Source organism: Arvicanthis niloticus, chromosome 8, assembly GCF_011762505.2.
Source record: "Arvicanthis niloticus isolate mArvNil1 chromosome 8, mArvNil1.pat.X, whole genome shotgun sequence".
Taxonomy (NCBI): Eukaryota; Metazoa; Chordata; class Mammalia; order Rodentia; family Muridae; genus Arvicanthis; species Arvicanthis niloticus.
In genome coordinates this window covers 12,249,836-12,272,572 of record NC_047665.1, presented here as the reverse complement: position 1 = coordinate 12,272,572, position 22,737 = coordinate 12,249,836, and the positions used below count along the sequence as shown (strand labels likewise).

Here is a 22,737-nt window from a genome sequence, read left to right as displayed (position 1 = left end):
CCGGGCAGTGGTGGCGCACGCCTTTAATCCCAGCACTTGGGAGGCAGAGGCAGGTGGATTTCTGAGTTCGAGGCCAGCCTGGTCTACAGAGTGAGTTCCAGGACAGCCAGGGCTACACAGAGAAACCCTGTCTCGAAAAACCAAAAATAAGTAAATAAATAAATAAATAAATAAATAGGCAAGCAGATAAATTTGTAAGGCATATGAACCTAAAATTCATTTTAAACTTAAAAATAATTTAAGGGCTGGAGTAATGGCTCGGTGGGTAGAGCACTGGATGCTCTTTGAGAGGACCTGGGTTCAATTCCCAGCACCTACGTGGCAGTTCAGAGTCATCTGTAACTCCAGTTCTGAGAGTCCAGAGCCCTTTCTTGGCTTCTGTGGGCACTAGGCATACAGATGGCTCCCAGACATACATACATGCAGATAAATCACCCATACACCTAAGAGCACAGCTTAAACATATCTATCTGCTTATGCTGGTTTTGCAGTCACTCTGGGGTGTGTTTGGATGTCCTTGCATTCTGTACCACGCACCATTGCATGCCCCCAGTCAGTGGATGAAGGAGCCTACCTCATGGGAGGGCACATGTGTTTCTTGACTTTGTGGATGTTGCATTTTGATTTGATGGTTTCTTTTGTATTTTGGTGTGTGAACATTTATTAGGACCATTGGGTTTTAGGGTTTTTTGTTGTTGTTGTTGTTCATCTGTTTGTTTTATTAGACAAGGTCTTTTATGTAACTCTGGTTGTCCTGGAACTCATGATGTAGACCAGGCAAACTCACAGAGATCCACCTGTCTCTGCTCCTGAATGCTAGGATTCAAGCCCTTTGCCACCACGCTTGGTTGGACTGTTGAATTTTTTGAATTGTAGAAGTGTAGGGATACTTGTAGCTGTCTTTGGCTACATTGTGGGCTCTTCTTTCTTCCACCCTTCTCCATCCCTTTTCTTCCACCCTTTCAACCCCCTAACACTAGATAGAAGAGAAAAGGGTAGAGGGCAAAGGAAAGAGTTCCCTGAATAAAGTGAGGGATTGGAAAGGGGAGACATCATTAGACCACTTACTGCTGATTAGAGCCTGAGTTCCTTGGGGCAAGTTTGATCTTGTTTCTTCTTTGCACATGACTACTTAACCATGCACAACTAACGACAGCCTGTCATACCCTCAGGGCCCTAGCGTTTATGTACCCTCTGAAAAGTCTCCAGAATTCCAAATGTCACGCCCCCACCAAAGCATGAGACAGTCATAGTCAGCTGCTGTGGACAGTCTGAAGCAGCCCCGTATCCCACACCTGGGACTAAAACAAAACATATTCCCATAATATTTCTTATGGGAATTTCCAAAATTCTCACTACAGATACTGCCCTGAAAAGTTATATATGAGTATGTGAGTTTATAATTTTGGTTATTTGATTTTTTACATGTGTATGTGTGTGTGGGGGGGGGGCAAGCGCCACCACATGCAACACTTACACACTGAACCATCTACCGCCTCTGCTGATGATAGTATATAAAACTGCCATGTTAAAGTAGTGTGAACCAATTATTCGAACCTATATGAAAATAATATACAGTGTTTACATTATAGGCAGAGAAGTTGAAAGGTACTACCTAAGCTGTAAGACAGTAGGTAGGTTGTGTTTTCGGGGGAAAGTTTAATGATTCCTTTCTGTTTGAAATAGAAAGCAGATAACAGTTGGACTGAGTTTTGTGTACTTTTTAAATTAGATTGTTTTAGAGCAGTTCTAGGGTCACTGTAAATAGAGAGGTCATATGTTGCCTGCCCTGTCTATCCCCAGCTTCCATGCCAGCCCACCCTGGTTGTGTGTTACAGTTACACAACTTCATGGGCATGCCTCTTACCCCTGGCATTCCTAATTGGCACTTGTGTCACTCCAGGTGGACAGAGAATGATATGTGTCTGTCATTATGTCATGAAAAGGAGAGTTGCTGCCATGAAGATCTGTGTTTCACCTTTATTTTCTCCCCAGCACCAGCAGCCTTTCTGATCATCTGTCTTCTGGAACATTGTAGAGTTGGAGTCACGTGTTCTGTAGTGGCTTTCACTTGATAACATGCACTGGTCTGTGTTTTCATGTTTGTTAGCTCAGTTGTAGGCCGTTACCTTTTTGCCATAGTGGCCTCATGTGCTCACCCAGCAGTGAGTGAGCACCCTCCTGCTCTGCATCCCCACACCGGATTGTTTCTTTTGTATAATTTGGCCATTCTAAAATGTATACAATTCTGTGTTGTTTTAAATGACTTTTCCCTAATGATATCCGATGGGGTCCTTTTAGGGCAAAATTGTGAAAACCGATCACACTGATGGAGCTGTGACCAATAATTCTGCTACCAGTTCCCCTTCATGTACACGAGGTAAGAGCAGCCACAAAATGCTGTTTGCTAAGCACATTTTACACCAGTGTGCTAAAATATTGTTTGTTTTGGAGCTACCTTTAAGATAGTTTTGAAACAGTAGCATCAGTGTTGTATAAAATATAGGAGCCCATCCATGATAGGCCATGTAAAATGAGAAGCCCTGTTCTAAATGAGTGTCAGAGTCCCAGAACATCTATATATTTAAGTAATATCTTGATATTTGCATTATTCAAAGTTAGACCAAGTTTTAAAACAATGCTGGCCTATAACCCTAGCATTTGGGAATTGTGAGGCGAGAGAATTGCCACAAGTTAAAGGCCATCCTTGTCTATATTTAGTTCTGGAATAGCCTAGTCTTCACAGTGAGATTCTATCTCATACAACAACAGATTCTCCACTTAAAAATTAATAAGTGCGTTGCATTTTAAACACGGTTTATTTTTATAAAAAACAACCTTTTCAGCCGGGCGGTGGTGGTGTGCACCTTTAATCCCAGCACTTGGGAGGCAGAGGCCAGCCTGGTCTACAGAGTGAGTTCCAGGACAGCCAGGACTGCACAGAGAAACCCTGTCTCAAACAAACAAAACAAACAAACAAACAAACCCAACCTTTTCCATAGTTAAAAGACTGTCTCTAGAGCAGCCTTGGCTTACAAGTACTTGGTAGCATGTAGCTGTGTGGGGAGCTTTGTCATTTAGCTCTCCAACTGTTACTGCCTTGCACCCTGAAGTATGCTCCTTAGAATGAGGAATGAGAGCGACTACTGAACTTCTCTCCTGCCAGGAAAACGGTTGTAACCTGGTGGGCTTTCAAGACCCCCAGGAAGCCAGGTATTCAGAAAGCGTTGAGGGGATTCTGTTTCTGAGATGGTTACAGAAGCTTATCCTGGCAAAAGGTCCATAGCATTCCTTGGAGCATGGGCTCTGTGGTCTTGTATTTAGTATGGTGCTCCCCAGGGCAGTGCTTCACTGCCAAGGCTGTCTCAGCAGCTCTGTGGTGTGGGACAGGCGGTTGACGGGCATTTGTCATCCCTGATGATGGATGTGCTTTTGTTTGGTCTCCTGTAGAACTTGATGAACATCAGAGGAGTAGCTGTAGTGTGCTTACACGGTGTTGTAATGAAGTAAGTTGCCAGTCACTGTGACAGCGAAGGTCTGCAGATCCTTGACTTCTGCTGTCAAACAGTATGTGCCATGTACAAGGTTGAGCATAACCAGTTCTCTGTGGGAGCCCATGGCTATAAAGACTGGCTACTCACGCCAGCCTGACACCCATTTTTAAGTTAGCTCTCATGAGCTCCTGTTAGTTCTCTGTGGGAGCCCCATATTCCAAGGAGATAGGCTGTCTGCTCAGAGGAGATTGAAATTCTACCCCATGTTAGCTCTTATGAACATAGCTTTCTTTTTCATTGGCTAGAGTGGAACAGCTCTGCCCCAGACACAACTCTGGGTCCTCACATTGACCAGCAGAATGTATCTTTCCTAGGGCAAATGCTTTTTGGCAACAGAAAAGCATTGTCTTTTAATTTGAAATTACAACAAATTATAAACATACCTTATAAATATACTTATATACCCCTTCTCTTTATATAAATTTAAGATTTATATCTATTTATTTTTTAAATTATTAATGACATTTTTACTTTTTATTAAGCAAAAACCTGCATAGAACCCTTAAGGAAAAAAAAATGTGTCATTTTGAATCTTAGACTGTCATTTGCAAGTGATAGCAGAAGGTCCCACTCTGACTTCATAGTGTAGACCAGGCTCTTTTTCACTGAGCTGCCTGCCTCTGTCTCCTATGTTTGCTGTTAGGAAGCTCAGACACAGTGCTCTGCCTGGCCACACCCCTAACCCTTAGTTTACAGGGAGAGGTGTTTAGGCCTTCCACATTTAGCACTGAACCTAGGGCTGCATTTTTCCCCAACATTGAATGCAAAGCTTTAATTCCCATAGGACAGGATTGGCTGACTTACCATGCCAAGCTTGGGAGAACCTGAAGTGGCTTATCTAGCTGCTGTGGTCTCCAGGAGGTCTCCTGGTTTTACCATCTGCTGCCATATTGGCTACATTCAGCCTTGGTGGAAACTGGAGCCTGGTTCCTCCCCCTGGGCCACTCTGCTTTTGAGAGAAGCCCCAACTTCTATATTCTGCTTTTAAATTTAGTAGGGGCTTCTTTAAGAAGTCACCTTCCAAACTATTTCTCTGTAGGCTCCTGCTCCTTGGCCAGGAAACTCCCTTCCTTGCAGCTTGTTTTATGCTTTCTGGAAGCTTTGGCTTTGGTCTGTTTTTGTTTGTTTACTTGTTTATTTATTTGAAGAGACCAGACCTCTTGTCCTGCTAGACTGACTGGTTTGGTTTGGTTTGGTTTTTTTTTTTTTTTTTTTTTTACCAGCTTTTTATCCAGGTTTTTCATGTTGTAAGCTTGGGTTCTAATTGCTCTAAGTTGAACTTGGGTTCTAATTGCTCTAAGTTGAATGCCATTTTGTTGAAGTTGGGGCCCGGTTCTTTCTCCCAGCCCCATGCTCCTAGAAATAAGACTCAGACTCAAAATATATTTACAAATACCTTGGCTGTATAGCGAGGCTCTTCTCTGACTAGAATCAGAACTTAAGATAACCTATGTATTTTAACCTACATTCTGCCACATTGGCTGGTTACCTGTGCTCAGGGACCATGCATCTCTCTCCTCACATCTTCCCAGGCCAATTTCCCACCTGACTCTATCCCAGAATTTTTTCTCCTCCCAGATGTCCCACCTCTATTTTCTGCCTAAGCCATAGGCCATAGGCTTTTTAATTAACAGGTGATGTATCCATTCAGTACACAAGATATTCTCTCTACAACCACCACCTAGCTGATACGGTCATTTTTGTTATGCTGTGAGTAATAAAATAATTATCACATTAACTGAATGTTTGAGTAATCGGGGAACTCTGGTTTACTGTTGAGATCGTTCAATAATTGTGATTATCTTTAAGCAGAGTTGTCTTGGACACCAATGGGTTATATTGTTCGGCAGACAGTGTCTTCAGATTCAGCAGCAGTGACAGAAAATGTGACTTCCATGATAAACCTAAAGAAGACTACTTCATCAGCTGACGTTAAAACTGTTAGTGTGACATGTGAGGCTTTATCTTCAGATTCCTCCTACAACAGGGAAAAGCGTGTTCATCCTGCTCCAAAGGTATGCATTACTAGATCAAGGATGGCTCTGGGTATAGTGGCAGAAACTAGAATTCAGCACTTGGCAGGTTGACACAGGAGGATTGTAAATTCAAGGCTAGCCTGGGCCACATAGTGAATCCTTGTCTCAAAAAAACAAACAAATCAGTTAAGATGGTTAAATGTCAGGTTGGGAAAAGAATGGATAGTTAGTGCTTAATGGTGACAGGCTTGAGAAAGCTCTGGAGTTACCTGGTAACATTAATGTGTATATAGATGTAATGCCACTGATCTATACACTTAAGCATATTGGATGTAGTTTATGTTACATGAAGTGTACCACGATAGGAAAAAGGGACAACGAGGCATGCCTCGATTGTGAATGTATGGATTTGCTGTAGCCCCAGCTGGGCACCATCCTTCCTGGGTCCTATCAGAGAGTGGTGTGGTCTGTCCGATACCAACCAGCCTGAGCAGTTTGTACTTGAGCCTTGATAAAAGAATGGGATGTTAGTCAGGAAATGAGAAAGCTCTTCTTTGTGAGCAAAGGACGTGTCTGGCAAGACTGCAGCTGGGCTGAGTGTGTGTGTGTTTGTTTCCTGAGAGAGACAGACAGAGAGACAGAGACAGAGAGAACACCCTTGTCCTTTGGACATGCTGGTACTCGGCCACAACAGGACACACAGCTCCTGAATTCTTTGAAGAAAAGATGCTCCTTAAAGTTTCTGCTCTGATATGCATTTGATGCATCTTTTTCCTTCAGACTTTTTTCAGTTGCAATTAAATAAATATACACGACTAAAGTAATGGTAGTAAAATAATTGAATTTCAGATTTGATCACATAATACTAAGTTTACCTGTTACAAGACAGGATTTCAGAGTAGATTATTCCCTCCTTGTTTTGTTTTGTTTTTTCTTGAGGTGGGGGTCACACATGGCAGTTCAGGCCTTGAACTCACATCAGTCTTTTTTTTTTTTTTTTTTTTTTTTTGGCCTTCTCTAGTGACTGAGTACAGGTGGCAGAGGAGCCTTCTGTCTGGTGATTGTTTTTGGCTTCTAAGTTGTCATCTAAGCAAGTGTCCTAAGACATGGTGAGGGATGTGTGTCTTCTAAATTAACAGGTTTTGTTTTTGTTTTGGGTTTTTTGTTTGTTTTGTTTTGGGTTTTCGAAACAGGGTTTCTCTGTGTTGCCCTGGCTGTCCTGGAACTCACTCTGTAGACCAGGCTGGCCTCGAACTCAGAAATCCGCTTGCCTCTGCCTCCCAAGTGCTGGGATCAAAGGTGTGCGCCACCACTGCCCGGCAGCAGGTTTTTTATTAAGCTTCTCTCTTTTTGTTTTCAAGGAAGGAAGGGTTTGGTTTGCTTTGTCTCAGAGTTTGAGCATACATCATGGTATAACAGGCATGGTGGCAGGATAGATAGGTGTTGGCTGGTCATGTGTCCACAGTGAGGAAACACACAGGAGTGAATCTGTTTCAGAATACTCAAAACAGTTGTTCCCTATATCATTGTACATGCCTGTAATCCACACACTTAGGAGGCAGAGGCAGTCAGATTTTTGTGAGCTCGAGAATAGCCTGGTCTACATCGTGAGTTACAGAACAGCCCAAGTTACAGGGAGACCCTGCCTCAAAAGAAAGAAAGGAATCAAACAAAAAGTATTTTAGAAAAATTGTAATAAAAGTTAGACACCATGCTTGACCAACATGACAGCTGATACAACCCCAGCTCTTGAGAGGCAGAACCTGTGGGATAAATGCCTGGTCCAGGTCTGCATGGCCAGAGGCCTAGTGGGGGTGCTTTGCATCCTACAGCTAGGACAGTCCTGCTTTGAGTGATACACTTTTTTCTCCATTGTGAAATCTTGTTATGCAAATGGCAGGTGTTACTGTGAGAGTCAGTCATCTGAGTGTTCTTCCATACCTATTTGAATTCTTTTAAATTTCAGTTACTTTTTTCACTTTGGTCTTGAGATTGAACCTGGGCCCAGGCCCTTGTCTGTAGTTCTTCATTTCCACCCTTCAGAGAAGCTAGCATTAGGAGAGTATTGTATACCATGCTGCAGGCTTAAAAAACAAAACAAAACAACAACAACAAAAAACAGATTAAGAAGAGGTTTTGTTGTTTTTCAGAGTGTACTGGTTGGTTTTGTGTGTCAATTTGACACAAGCTGGAGTTATCACAGAGAAAGGAGCCTCCCTCCTTGAGGAAATGCTTCCATGAGATCCAGCTGGAAAGCATTTTCTCAATTAGTGATCAGGAGTGGGAGGCTCCCCTGTGGGTGTGCCATCCCTGGTCTGGTGGTCCTGGGTTCTATAAGAAAGCAAGCTGAGCAAGTCAGGGGAAGTAAGCCAGTAAGTAACATCCCTCCATGGCCTCTGCCTCAGCCCCTGCTTCCTAACCTGCTTGAGTTCCAGTCCTGACTTCCTTTGGTGATGAACAGCAATGTGGAAGTGTATGCTGAACAAACCCTCTCCTCCCCATCTTGCTTCTTGGTCATGATGTTGTGCAGGAATAGAAACCCTAAGACAAATTGATACCAGCATAGTGTGGTATTCCTGTGACAACTTGACCATGTTTTCTGGAGAGCTGTGGAAGGACTTTGGAACTTTGAGCTAGAAGAGCCATTGGGTGTTAAGAGCTCTGTGGGATGTTCTGTAGGAGCTTGGAAGATAATGTTGAAAACAGTGCAGAAGTTGGAGGCCTGGCTTGAGAAATTTCAGAGGGAAGATTAAAAACTCTCATCAGGGCCATTGCTGTTTTGATTGTGAAGATTCTATGGTTTTGGTTAGTTGGGGCTGAAGAATCAGCTGTGATTAACAAGATACCAGAACTACTAAAACGAAACCTTTGCCTTACTGGGACTATTGATGCTGGTTAGCTGGAGCTAAGAAATTAGTGGTGATTAAGAAGAGACTAGAATCATCGATGCGAAATCTTCTGGAAAGTTTTCAGAGAGCACAAAGAGGCTGTGTTCCAGAGATAGCCAAGGTCGTACCTCGTGCTGCAGCTGTTCTTGGTAATGTGTAAGAGTCACCCAGCTGGTACTGGTTTTGAAAACATGAAAAGGTCATGAGAGCAGCTGAGACTCCGCACTGTGAGAGGCCATGGAAGGCCATTGGTGAAGGTGCAGCCTCAGTTGCAATCAATGGTCCAGGATGGAAGGGGTCATGCAAAGGAGTTGAGGCTTGGCACCATGAAGAGAGTCTATGAGAGGCTATTGGTGAAGCCTTGTCGCAGTGGAAGACAGCAGTGCTTTGGAGATGCCAGAACCATGAGATGACCACCAAGACCAGCAGCAGTGGAGTACAGGTAGCTGGAGCTTAGAAGACAGGGTGTGTGCTGCAAAGGGCAGAGCTGGAGAAGTAACCCAAGCCCTTGGAGGAGTCCAGAAGATCCTGAGTGGATCCCAGACATTGGACGGTTGGAGTTTGATTTTGCTTTTGATTGTGACTGTGCCCTGGTATTTTTCTCTCTTGAAGGAAGAAAGTATTTTACTGGAGCCCGCAGTTAAGAGACTTTTAATTGTAAAAAGTCTTTGAATTTCAAAAGAGATTGGATATTTTAAAGGTATTAAATTTTAATATGTAAGAATTTGTAAAGACTGTGGGACTTTTAACGTTATTTAGATCTTGGGGATGAATAAGAAAGTAAGGGTTGGGGCTTAATAGTGATATGTTTGTGTGTCAAGTTGACAAGGGGTGAGTTGTACTGGCTGGTTTTGTGTGCCAACTTGACACAAGCTGGAGTTATCACAGAGAAAGGAGTCTCCCTTGAGGAAATGCCTCCATAAGATCCAGCTGGAAGGCATTTTCTCAATTAGTGATCATGGGTGGAAGGGTCCCTTGTGGGTGGTGCCATCCCTGGTCTGGTAGCCCTGGGTTCTATAAGAAAGCAAGCTGAGCAAGCCAGGAGAAGCAAGCCAGTAAGTGACATCCATGATATTGAGCAGGAATAGACACTGACTAAGCTGAGTAAGACACTGAGTTTCATTTTATGCTTGTATCCTCCCTCCTTTGGGATTGGGGAATCAGCCCAGGACTTGGCACATGCACTGCCATTAATTTACAGCCTAGACTTTTATATAATCAAACAAGCAAACCATAATTAGCATTTTTACAATCCTTTAAAAACTGGACTTTTTTACTTAAATGTAGCAGGCAGTCTTTTTGGGTTAGTAAGGTTGCTCATTTTTTCTATAGCTACCAAGCATTTTACTCCTGGTAGGAACTCTGCTGGGATAGAACAGTTCCAAAACCATGAAGCATTCTAGTGCTGAAAGAGTTCAGTCTGATGGGAAAGGATGAACTTGTATAGATACAGAGCACAGAGTAGTTGCCAGTGCTCCCAGAACAAAGTCCAGAAAGTTGTCAGATAGATGGAGGAGTAGCCTAGAAATGAGCTGGGTCAGACAGAACGACCAGTCCATGCATAAGTAGTAAGTAAAAACCCAAAGCCAGGGCATATCAGCCTCAGGCAAGAGCAGCATGTTTGGGAGCCTGGGGAAGTGGTGGTCAGCCCAGCAGGTCAGGGTGGTATTTGTTCAGAAGCTCATGGGAGTCTGGTGCCCATGTAGGTGAGAGAAACCTGCCGTGTGCTGGCAAGAACAGCACACATTGACTGTGAGCAGCTCCTTGACAGTCTGACCCTCTGAAGGTACTCAACTCTATCATGTCCAGGGCCAGTCTCCAGAAAAGCACTACACTTGCTGTTTTAACTTTGTGCTGACACAGGTCAGAGAGTCACTAAATACTGTAAGATCCACAGTTTTCTCTTTCCTTTTTTTTTTTTTTTTTTTTTTTGTTAAGATTTCTTTTTATGTATATGAAGTTACTATCTGTATGTATACCTGCATGCCAGAAGGAGGGATCAGATCCCATTACAGATGGTTGTGAGCCATCATATGTTTGCTGAGAATTGAACTCAGGACCTCTGAAAGAGTACCTAATATTGAGCCAGCCTCTTTGTTATTTTGTCTAGGCCAAAGCATCACAAGGAGGTGAACTTGAACAAAACGAAAGCTCCAAAAAGAACAAGAAAAAGAAAGAAAAGTCTAAGTCAAGTTATGAAGTCCTGGCGGTTCAGGAGCCACCGAGGATTGAAGTATGTGAATTTACTTATGAGCTTTATGTGGTAAATGTGTGGGGTTTTCTTAGACATGGAAGATCTAAACCTTTTCATGCTGCTCCAGAATGTGAGAGTCCCCAGCATGGTAGTGCAAGCCTGGGTTCCCAGCAGTTGGGAGGCAGAGGCAGGAGGATTGGGACTGGAAAGTCATCCTCAGCTCCACAGAGTGTGAACCTAGAGGATAGCCAGGACTATGTGACAACTGTCAATTACAAGAGAACGAACACACTGTCCTCCCCTTTCCTCCTGTTCCCAGGATATCTTCTAGGGCTCTGGGTAAGCTCCTGAGCAGGTGGACACTGGAGAGAACTGGCTAGAGGTTAACAGCTGCTCATCCCCATTCTACCCTGCGCTGTGTTCCTCCCTTCCCAGTGCCAGCTTTCACAGGCCGCCTTCTCGCCAAGTTCTTGTGAGACTCTTGACTAGTAAAGAGAAGTTAAACTCCATCAGTTTTTTATAGACCCCAGGCAGAAGAATCCCACATAGTAACTTCCAGAAATACTCACTGTTGTTCTAAGATTCCTATGATCGTGTTCACATACACTAAAGAGCCATCCTGTTCTTCACACTGGCCTGTTTGTCTTTTTCACTCTTCCATACCTGACTTGGGAGCCTTGCTATTTGTATAGGCACAAGATCTCCCAAAGGAACCGCCCAGGACATTCCCACAGAACTAGAAAGGTCATTCCCAAGGAGTCTTGGAACACTCCAGAATAGCAGTTAGGTGTAGGGCAAAATGTCATGCTTTTTGAAGCCTTTTAATTCCCATGTGACTTTGCTGCAAGGTACCCAAAATGCTGACAAAATTCCAACAAAATGATGTAAGATAATTTTAAGTGATTTTAAACTGTTTTTAGCAGGCTTATTGCCTTTGTCTATCACTCTGTTTGGTATAAATCCCAGAATATTTACATCTGCTGATAGTGGCTTTCTGGGTTTCTCTGTTGAAAAACACGAGTCTTTTAAAGGACAAGAGTTTTGATAAACTCCTAATAAGGAAGTATGGTGGGTTGTGAGGACTCCTGCAGTCCTGGGTCCTGGGCAGCAGGAGTATTAGAACTGTGGTCTTAAAGCAGGTTCCAAGACTTAAAGCCCAAACTTCCATGGTAGCATTTTGAAGATGTTGTGTAATAATCACCTTTGAGAATTTTTGTGGCTCTTAATAGAAAAAGGTGTGCATCAGGGAAAGCCTGTGTGCAGCTGCTCCTCACCCATGGAGGACGCTGATGGTGTGCTTTCTTTCCTCAGGATGCTGAGGAATTCCCCATTCTGTCAGTTGCGTCTGAAAGAAAACACAGAGGGGAATCGCCGAAACTTCACAGTAAACAGCAGACACAGGTCAGTTTAAGATTACAACCACTGTTGCTTTTGGTATAACTGTCCTAGTACACAAACTAGAGAGAATCTGCTCTCCAAATGTCTTTGCGTAGGAATTTCTTTTGCTGTATTCTTCTAGGGAGAACAACTGAGTCACTATTAAGCTGAAGCAATTCATCCCGTTTGTCATTAGACCTAGTAACTGCAGTGGTTGTCAGGAGGGAGACAGACTGCCTAGTACTAAAGAGTAGAGCATTCTTCCAGCCAGCCAGGCAGCTCTGAGCCAGAAGACATGTAGTTTAGGGTGTTTGTTTGTGTGTGTGGGGGGGGGGGGTTGTTTATCTGTTTGTTTGTTTGTTTGTTTGAGACAAGGTCTCACATTAGAGCTCAGGCTGGCCTTGAATTGAAATAGTCCTTTTGCCTCAGCCTCTTAATGGTTGGGATTACAGGGAATGCCTCCATCCCGTCTTCAAAGACTACTGTAGCCAAAGATTTCATGTAAAATTTGATCTCTTACCTATCAGTATGTGCTATTAATTCACATACTGAAATTCACATAGTGGAAATGCAGATAGAAATGGAAAGGAATAACCAACCACAGTAATGAGGGCAGATAATGTGGATTTTTAATTATTTGATTTAATGAAATCAAAAGCAAAAAAAAAATGTAGTCTTTATTCATTTTCTTTTTATTTTTGGAAAATGTAAATCTTGGTGTATAAAATACAGTATTAGGAGTAAGCTTGTAAATTTGTACTTTGTAGAATGATTTTAAAACTAGTGGAAAGAAGAGCCAGACTCCAGTGCAGCTGGACCTGGGGGGCATGTTGGCCGCGCTGGAGAAACAGCAGCATGCCCCACATGCCAAGCCGTCCTCCAGACCCGTCGTGTTCTCAGGTGGGCTCCCCAGGGGCTGTTCTCTAAGTAGTTTCTTCTTCATAAAGTTACTTACCACCACCACAGAGGGTGCTGGGATAAACATGAACATGGACAGTGAAGGAGAGTGGAAACATCTAGAAATGAGCCTGAACATCTGTGCCACTTGATTAGTGTCAGGAGTGCCAAGTTCAGTGGAAACAGAACAAACAGAGCAGCAGATGAGATGCTCACCCCACAGACAGAGACAAACTCAGATGAGTCAGTAGGGTCTTTATAGGGAATTCTAAGACAGCCAGGGCATGGTGAGAGTATTGTCTCAAAAAAAATCTCAAATATATTTAAGTATGATCTGTAATGATTAATAACTGAGTTCCAGAATGACCAGGGCTATACAGAGAAACCGTGTCTTGGAAAACCCAAACATCCCGTTTATCCTACTGTGGGTTCTAGGGCTGGAGCTCACTTTGTCATTGCAGGGCTAGTGCTCCTGCTGGCTGACCATTTGCTGGCCCAGTTACCCCTTACATGATGAGATTCTGTGACATAAAATCTCCTTGTAAGGTGCTGTTTTCTCAGGGCCTTCTCTGAATTCTGCATGTGTGGCTCTCCCTTGTGTGGTGAATGGGGTAATGTCTTCGTTACTGTTCTCTCATTGGGAAGAGACTCTTTGACCAAGGCATCTCTTACAAAAGGAAGTATTTCATTGAGGCCCCTCTTAGAGTTTTAGAAGGTTAGTCCATAATGATTATGGGGGGAAGCAGACATAGCATGGTGCTAGAGCAGTGGCTGAGAGCTTTACATCCTGTTCACAGGCAGCAGGATCTGTCGTGGGCTTTTGAAACCTCAGGCCCGTCCCATTGACATGTTCTTCGAAAGGCCACACCTAGTCCTTCCTAAACAGTTTTCTTTAGCTGGGGACCAAACATTCAAATATGTAAGTCTGTGAGAGCCTTTCTCATTTAGACCACCACAGACACCACTCTGGACAGGGTATATTCAGTACAAGTGGAGCGCTCCTGTGGCACGTCTGTGGATGTGCAAGTATGTCACATGTGCAGGTACATGGAGGCCAGCAGAGGGTGGTGGATATTCTCCATCACTCTGTCCTGTCCATTTCTTTTGAAGTAGGGTTTCTCTCAGAACCTGGGGCTCCTCCCTTCTCAGCTAGGCCAGAAACTGTCAAGCCTCAGTCGTCTCCTCTCTGATCCCCTTCGAGTTGTGGTTACAGATGTACACAGAATGCCTGGCTTGGTACACGGGTGCTGGGATCCTCATGACTACAGAGCAAGCATTCAAATGATGGACTAACTTCCAGCCCCTTTGGTTTGTTGCTGTGAAGTTTATATAAGTTCAGCTTTTTTCAACTGTACAATTTAGAGGTCCAGATGAGGGGCTGGATTCAGTAGTGCCATTAGGTGCCAGGCAAGCGAGCAGGGGTAAATGGGGGCCATCTAGTCACGTGTCTGCTCCCAGCAGCATATGAGGATAAGTGTCTGTAGCTGCAGGCTGCTGTGCTGTGAGTGAGCAGCAGCCTACCTGGACAAGTGTAAGGGACTCAGGGACTGCATGAGTGAGATTGCGTGGATGGAACACTAGTTATTTTAACATGACACTCCATAGGGGAGTGGCAGAGACATGCCTAGACAAATTCTGAGAGCTCTTGGGACAAGGTAGTAGGTACAGTTATTGATCTTTGGCCTGCACTGAGCTGGCCAGGACCTCCAGGCAGGGACCATATGGCACCCCTGTGTTACAGTTGGAGCAGTGCCTGTCCTTTCTAAGGAGGCCTCCTCGGGTGAGAGGGGGCGCCGCTCCAGTCAGGTGAAGACCCCACACAACCCCCTGGACTCCAGTGCCCCCCTGATGAAGAAGGGGAAGCAGAGGGAGATACCTAAGGCCAAGAAGCCCACCTCACTGAAGAAGGTATGTGGACTGGTTCCATGGAAGCAAGACATTGGAAGACTGATGGCCTCTGTCTGTTTGCCTGCCACTCTCGGCCCTTCTGTCTTTCCAGTGGTTCTGGGGAATGAAGCCAGGGCATTGCTTACGTAGGCAAGCATCCCACCACTGACCCAGAGCACAGGCCCACACCTTTGACTGTTAAGGATTATATTACAAACTGGTGTTTCGCCAGATCATGTCAGTTTTTTCTGGCAGATGATCCTTTACCCTCCCAACAAGACAGTGGATGTGAGGCAAAGACAGTGTCTTCTTGTTCCTGTGTGGCAGTCCAGGCACCAGGCATGGGGGAATTGCAGTTTCCTTCACATACGATGCTTCTTCCTGGCACTCTGCCAGTGACTGTGGAAGTTTCTCTGCACACCTTCTGTTCACCGGTTGGCCCTACGATGCGTGCTCTGTATCTGTTTAAATGTCTGTGGTGGGTAACTCTTGTTCCACACAACTGGCCTGAGTCTTGTGTTTCCGGAGAGAACTGTGTTGCTCATGCCAGTCGTGGCATGCAGGGGCAAGTCATCTGGAGGCATGACTAGGCAAACTGAACTCGGACACTTCTTGGGCAGAAGAAGAGCTTATCTTTTAATTGCAAGTATGTAGGGTGTTTTAATTGTTTTGTTCTGTTCTGGTTTGGTTTTTGTTTTGTTTTGGTTCGGTTTGGCTTTTTAAAGATAATTTTGAAAGAACGGCAAGAAAGGATGCAGCAGCGACTCCAGGAAAGTGCTGTGAGCCTGACGGTGGCCAGCGATGACTCGAAGGACGTGGAGAGTGGTGCCAGTAACCAAAGCCCAAGCCAGGACAACCCCACAGGTACCAGTTTCTCTGAGTGTGCGTGTGTGTGTGTGTGTGGGTGTATGTGTGTACCTGAAATAATCTTTGAGGTGGGAGCTACTGTGAGAATGGTGAGCTGTGGTAAAAACTGGACTCTGCCAACCCCACACACATGGACCTTGTGGTAAAATAAAATGCAAGTCAGCATGGTTCCTGGAGGATGTGGTTTCCACAATCTAGCGTTACAGACAGAGGAGCCTCTTCCCAAGGTTTGGTCTTGGGATGATGCTGGGATTTCCAACCATAAGGCTATTTACCAAGTGTGTCATAAAAATGAATGTGTCTGGGTTTTTCAGAAGACTTTCTATGGATTGTATGTTCAGAGAGTGTGCGTGGTGCACATGTGTGTAGCTGAAGGACTGCACAGCATGAGCCAACAGCCCAGTGACCTCCCCAGGTACTGCCCCCATTTGGTACCAACCAGAGGACTGTGTCACTGCACTGTGGTGTGTGCCATGTTGACTCCACCTCCTTTTCTGGCTTGTGGCCCAGTACAGTGTTTTCAGTACTGTATGTATCGGGCTGCGTAAGTGTGCCCAGTATGGAAGGGCAGAGGGTGGCTAGTGGACATGAGTCTACCCTCCAGTGTAGTTGGTGTCTCTAGGAAAAGACGAGCTCTTCCTGGAGCATGCGTGCTGTTCAGCTCCTCCCACACCTCTCTGTCACAGCTGTGTGGATAAGCCTTATCCGTGTTCCCACCCTGTCCCAGGGTGATGTGCTTGCCACAACAGGCTGAGGAGTGTGTTCTTGAATTACCTTGCTTTCACTCTGGTGCTCTGTGGAAGTAACTGGTTGGAGATGCCGAGCTATTACTGACTCCATTACTGACTCCATCTGGTACGTTACACATGGCCACAGTTCAACACGAATATGTTTGTGTTGCTTGTTTTGGATTTGGTTTTCTGTGTTGCTTTGGTTTTTGTTGTGATTTTGGTTTTTGCTGAGGTTGCTAGCTTTAAACTGACCTAGGCCTAGGCCTTCCTTGAGCCTATCCATGGCAGTCCTCCTGCCTCAGCCTCCTGTGTGCTGCTAACTCTAGGGTTCTTTGTTGTTGTTTGAAACAGGGTCTCACTTGTAGCCCTGCTAGCCTGGATTTCAGTATAAAGACCAGTCAGGCCTGAATCCACAGAGGTCACTGCCTCAGCTTTCTGAGTGCTGGGATTAAAGTGGGTTCCACTGTGCTTAGCAGCCAACCTTGCTTTTTAAACTTTCTTTAGAGTCCAAATGTAAAAGGTAGATTTTGGCACTGAACTGCACATTTAATGGTAACTTTTCTTTATTTTACCACAATGAAAATGAGTAAGGACAGAGACATGGGGAAGGGGAGGGAGCATTAGGAAAGCCCAGAAAGCCACCCCAGCAGTCCCTGCCTCCCCTAAAGCTGCAGTGCTCCTCTTTTCCCCGCTGCGCAAGTTGGATTGCTGGTGAGTCTCTGGCACCAAGACCGTCTGCTCTGCAGGCCCATCACTGTGTGTGAAGCCCTGCAGAGATGCACAGTGATTTTTTCCCCCCTCTCTGAAGGTCCAGAGAAGACAGAAGAATCAGTGTCTTCTACACCTGTGGTTGAGGGTGAGTCAGAAGAGCCAGCTGGCACAGAGTTCCAGAGGGACCCAGAGGCTTGCCAGCCTACCCCTGACAGTGCCACCTTCCCCAAGATCCACAGCCGGAGGTTCCGGGAGTGAGTGAGCACTGGCTGCTAGGGCTTGGGTTGGGGCTGGCTCTGACGTCCCCCTGTTGGGAGGCAACAGTGTAGGTTGTAGTGTCTGGTGCAAAGCATTTTAATCCTGTGTTTGAAATTAACCGAGTAGCTAGTTATGCAGTGGGGATAGAATCCTATTGCAGTGTGTATCTGGTTCAGTGTACTATGGTTCTGTCCCGCCAGTGATGATTGAAGAGGTGTCCTTAGTCATGTTTGAAGTTGGGATAGGGTGAGGGGCAGAGATAATAACCGGGTCCTCCAGGTTCAGTGTCATGTCCCTTTCTTTTTCCCTCCAGACTGTCCTCTGTTTTCTCCCTCCCTCCCTCCCTCCCTTCTTCCCTCCTTCCCTTCCTTCCTTCCTTTTTATGTATTTTCCTTTTGGGAGACAGACTTACTGTTAGCCTTGGCCTTGAACTCACTTTTCTGCTTCCTCAGCCCCTGAGTACTGGAGTTGCAGGTGTGGCCTGCCATTCCTGGCTTCAGTGTAGTTCTCCAGGGTATAAGCAGTCAACAGTGCTCATGCCTCCTTGTTCACAGGGCTCCTCAGGGCAGCCTGTCCAGGTGCCTGTGTTCAGAGCAGGGTGACACATAGAGGAGAAACCTGATAGAGCCTGCACAAGGCATGCAGGGCAGGGCCTCCCATGGCATTCCCCACTGTGGTAGAGGGAGGTGCATGGTCCTGGTGAGTGTTGGTGTCTCTGTGGCTTTTGTCTGATGCTGTCTGCATTCCCTGTCCCTGGGTTCCTTTCAGCTACTGCAGCCAGATGCTTAGTAAAGAAGTAGATGCTTGTGTCACGGGTCTGCTCAAGGAACTGGTGCGCTTCCAAGACCGGATGTACCAGAAGGATCCCGTCAAGGCCAAGACAAAACGCCGGCTCGTGCTGGGGCTGAGGGAGGTCCTGAAACACCTGAAGCTCAGGAAGCTGAAGTGCATCATCATCTCTCCCAACTGTGAGAAGACACAGTCTAAAGGTGACAGCCCTGCAGCACCCACAGCACATGGGCTATCGTGCTAGTGCCCAGTAATCTGCCCCACAGTGAGCCGTGCACATGGTCAGTGGGCACCTTGGCAGCTGGCTTTAGTTTCAACAGAGAAGTCACTTTCTAGTGTGCTACCAACTGAGTCCTACCTAACACTAACTAAACCTCCTGATCAAAGGCCTTCCTCTGACAACAGGGGAGGGTGAGTCTGCTGTCCAAGCTGGAGCTGTAGAGCCCAGTGGGGTTGCTAGAGCCCTCGCAGGGGGCTTTGGTCTCCTTGGCAGAGTTGTTCAGTCTGTGGTAAACTTCTCTGCTCACTCATTGCTAATGTGGGTTTGTCACAGTACTCCATCTGTTGGCCTGGAAGAAGGCTGTGTGTGAGGTGAGAGTGAACTTGTCTGCCTTCCCATCATGCCTCTGGGAGGACTTGCCTGACGTGTTGTGTCCTGGCTTCCATGGTGGAAGGACTCATTAGGAAGAGTGCATCCCTCACTCACACACCCTCTTCATTCGGCTAGAACGGCAAGGGAGGGGAATATTTGGGACACATGAGCCATGTCCCTGGCCTATTCCACTTACCTGTGTGTAACTTTCAACTCAGCCAAAGTCACACTTGGAGGTAAGAGTCCAGATCCTGGCACTGAGTCCCGAGCCATGATCTCCAGTCACCATTTCCATTCCAAACCTGGATGTTTCCTAATAGGCCTGAGTCACCCAGACCTTGGAGCAGCAATCGCTGCTCTCCATGTGCAACCCAGCAGCTCACCTCTGCCAGCCTTGCTGCTCCACGATTAACACCAGCCAGAACATGGCAGGGAGCTAGTGACCTTCCAGGCTGTCTGTGTGTCTGCTGGTGCCATATGGTAGAGACTAAACTGAAGTGGTCACACAGGCTTGCTTATGGAAAAGGCAAGCCTAGGCTTCCTACTCTCTAGAGACCTCAGCAGCTGACCCTTAGACAGACCCTGGAGTATTTCCTCCCATAGCCCTAAGTAAGTGGTTTGGCTCCCACTGCCTGATGCATTTTCAGCTTTCTAACAGCTCCACTTCTAGTGGAGCCGAGTCATAGGCCTCCTGGGTAGGTCTTTCTGTCTCCTGCTTGGGAGGCAGGTTGACTATTAGTTAGCTCTACCCCTCAGCCCTTCCTCGTGCCATCAGTGCGTGTTGCATGCTCTGTGCATGCCTAGCCCTGCCCTGTCGGAGGGCTGTCAGAGCTGGTGCCTCCATGCTTCTGTGGTTTCCTGAGGGGAAGGCTGTAGAGCAGTGATGGCATGAGAGGGTGTCTGAGAGCCCAGGGCCACACCTGCAGCTGTCCAGGGAGAGTGCAGTGCACAGGGCAGGGTACGCAGCCTGCTGCCCTTTTCCCTTCCCTGCCCCACACGGTTTTCAAGCTTTTAAAGTTCAAGATTAATGTAGAGTGAACATTTGATCTCTTTAGGTCATCCTGTGCCAAGAGCAAGGGTCAGGGGTTCAAAGTCAATGTGTAGTTGACATTTAGTTCCTTTTGTTAAGTGTGTGAAAGAGCAGGGGTCAAGGTGTTCTGCTCCTTTAGCATGTTGATGGTGTTCTGAAAATTGTTCGAGAGCTTTGTGAGTTTATTCCTGAGGTCTTCGATTTCTGAGGTAAATAGGTGATTTGTTCATTCCTTCTTGCTGCTGTTGGAGCATAGAGGTGTGTGTCCCAGCACCCTGACTCCCTCTGCTGAGTCATCCTCAGGTGGGGTCAGGTATGTTACCTGTGCAGGGTGCTCCTTCACCTCCTCCTGTGTCAGCCTTGCTGGTACCTCATCAAAGCAGGCCATGCTAGTAAAGAGCAAGGATCCAGTGCCAGCCAGGCACTGCCCTGCAGTGTGATGGCACCCTAGCCTAGCCGAGCCTCTAGTTCTCATCTGTAACTGAGGACTTGGCACTTGTCTTTAAGACGGTGGAGATGATACAGAGCTGGTATGTCTGAAGCAGTGGTCAGTGGCCTATTACAGAGTGGTGCTAACTCTTCATTTACCCTGGGCACAGTGGGAAATGTGCAGTCTGCCTTAGAGAATGAGTCTTCCTGGTGGAATTTGGTATGGGCAGCTGACTTTATTGTGATTGTAAGTGGGCTATGTTTCACCTACCTGTGTCCTGTGGACCTGTGTTTGAGCAGGTGGGTTGGATGACACGCTGCACACCATCATTGATTGCGCCTGCGAGCAGAACATCCCTTTCGTGTTTGCACTCAACCGCAAGGCACTGGGGCGGAGTTTGAATAAAGCAGTTCCTGTCAGCATTGTAGGAATCTTCAGCTACGACGGGGCCCAGGTGAGTGGAGCCCCAGTGTCTTAGTTCCTTGTCCATGGGAAGAAGGTGGGGTCATGGCCTGTGACATAAGCTTACCAACATGCAGGCCATAGTGTCTGTTAAGTTGACCCTAAGAAGAATTCATCCCAAAACAGAACCTTCTCAGAAAGCAGTAGCCTTTGTCTCCATAATAGCACTGAGTAAAGTGACTCAGTGTTAAACTTGACTCTAGGTTTATTGCCAATAGAGGCACCATGGGCCTAAATATTTAGTTAGGCTCCTCGTCTGGCAACAGCCATAGGTAGAGGCCCCACAACCTCTGTTTCCTCTGCTTTGCTGTGGAGGGAAACATCCTGCAATGTGCTCTCTTGTACTCAAGGACCAGTTCCACAAGATGGTTGAGCTGACCATGGCAGCCCGACAGGCATACAAGACCATGTTGGAGACGATGCGACAGGAGCAGGCAGGAGAACCTGGGCCTCAGACCCCTCCCAGCCCACTCATGCAGGACCCCATCCAGTCCACTGAAGAAGGCACCCTAGCTTCCACTGGAGAGGAGCCACACTATAGTGAGTGCTCGGGGAAAGAACCTCAGGAGGGTAGGAGGGCAGCATGGCACTGGTGCCTTACGATAGCTGCAGTAGCTCGAAAACCAAAAAAAAAAAAAAAAAATAGCTGCAGTAGGCCACGGTAGGTCTAGACGGGACTGAAGCCATCACTCTTGCCCATCGCCTCTGAGAGCTTAATCAGCAGATATCAGAAGCTGCAAGTTACCATTGATGGTCTTAGACTTTGAGCCAAGTGTGGACAGAGGTGGCTTACAGGCAGCTATACCTAAGACCAACTTGGGAGGGCAAAGGCATTCTCTCAGGTCCATTGTCCACTGAGATGTGCTCTTTAGGGGCTCTGATTGATACTGGTCATTAGGGGAGAGCCAGCCTAGCAGATGGGGTGTGGGGTAAGTAGAGCTCATCAGGGACCTGAGCAGAGTGAACATCTGTAACTCATTCCTGCCTCTGAAGGAGGTTTGTGACCTATTAGTGTCTGTCACTTGGGTTGTTCTCCTGTTTCAGTTGAGATTTGGAGAAAGCACCTGGAAGCATACAGTCAGCGTGCCCTGGAGCTGGAAGACTCACTGGAGGCATCAACCTCTCAGATGATGAACTTGAATTTATAAGAAGAGTTCTTGCCTGTGTGTCTGTGTATTGGGTAAGGATGGGGGAGGCAGGAAAAAAGACTTCTTAGTCTTTACTGGCCTGATGTATTTATGTGACTGTTGAGTTGGAAATTCACTGGCCTAAGGGCAAAGGAAGCACCTGGTATAGCACTGAGTCCATAGGATGGATGTTCAGATGTGCCCATGGGCACCTTTCCTAAGAGCCTGGTGATTCAGCTTTGGTTCTCTCTGCACACTGGATCTGGAAGATGCTGGCGAATGTGGTCCTGGGAACTGTGGCTGCCTAGGACCCACTATTACAGTGCCGCCCATCCAAGTGTGGGGATGGTGGAACTGGAGCTGTGCTCTGGGGACTGTAGAGGGCCCTTCCTCAGGGCGGAGCCCTGCCGCCTTGTGCTGAAGGATTTGCTTAGGTGAGCCTCAGGAGAAAATTCATTTCTAACATGACTTTTTGACATAAATTAATGCTTTTAGTTTTTACTTTCCAAAGAAGCAGTATATATCAAATTTATAGATTCAGTTTGGTGTCTACAAATCTTTTTAAATGCACATAGGATGAATGTGGCTTCTGTCTTAGAGGATGGAGCTTACTTGCATATTTTCCTGCAAGCAAGAGGGCTTATTTGTTTTGAATAAAGACTGATTATTTAATTTCATCTCAGACTATTCTCTTAAGTGAGAGGTGTCAGTCAACCTTACAGGTTGTTACACTGGAGTTTTGTACTGAGTTGTTCCTCTCTTGTACTGCGGTGGTCTGACAGGCCCAGTCATTGTGCCCAGCTCCAGAGCCAGGGACTAATGGAATCCTGAGACCTTTGCATCTCTTTGCCCAAGTCTGCCCCATGTCAGGAATGCAGATGCACTCAACATAGCCTCTGAGGAGTGAGCGGCCTGTGCTGAGAAGAGAAAGTGGAAGACTGGGTCAGAAATGGCTCCCGGGTGGCCT

At 46.2% G+C, this 22,737-nt stretch overlaps 1 protein-coding gene across 5 annotated transcripts in view; it reads left to right on the top strand.

The window, feature by feature from the left end:
- Window positions 1-22,447, top strand: part of Secisbp2 (SECIS binding protein 2) — a 31,618-nt gene extending 9,171 nt beyond the window's left edge. For 2 of the 5 annotated variants that reach the window (XM_034510095.2, XM_076939027.1), the window contains 13 exons: window positions 2,302-2,380; window positions 3,451-3,506; window positions 5,405-5,569; window positions 10,529-10,651; window positions 11,924-12,013; window positions 12,757-12,889; window positions 14,628-14,794; window positions 15,499-15,637; window positions 17,180-17,336; window positions 18,109-18,329; window positions 20,481-20,635; window positions 20,994-21,183; window positions 21,688-22,447. In XM_034510095.2, the coding sequence (XP_034365986.1) occupies window positions 2,302-2,380; window positions 3,451-3,506; window positions 5,405-5,569; window positions 10,529-10,651; window positions 11,924-12,013; window positions 12,757-12,889; window positions 14,628-14,794; window positions 15,499-15,637; window positions 17,180-17,336; window positions 18,109-18,329; window positions 20,481-20,635; window positions 20,994-21,183; window positions 21,688-21,791 (1,779 nt within the window). In that variant the 3' untranslated portion in view covers window positions 21,792-22,447. Of the gene's footprint in view, window positions 1-2,301; window positions 2,381-3,450; window positions 3,507-5,363; window positions 5,570-10,528; window positions 10,652-11,923; window positions 12,014-12,756; window positions 12,890-14,627; window positions 14,795-15,498; window positions 15,638-17,179; window positions 17,337-18,108; window positions 18,330-20,480; window positions 20,636-20,993; window positions 21,184-21,687 lie in introns of all 5 variants that reach the window. The other 3 variants (XM_034510098.1, XM_076939028.1, XM_034510097.2) reach the window with 2 other exon arrangements.
- Window positions 22,448-22,737: the final 290 nt, after the last annotated feature.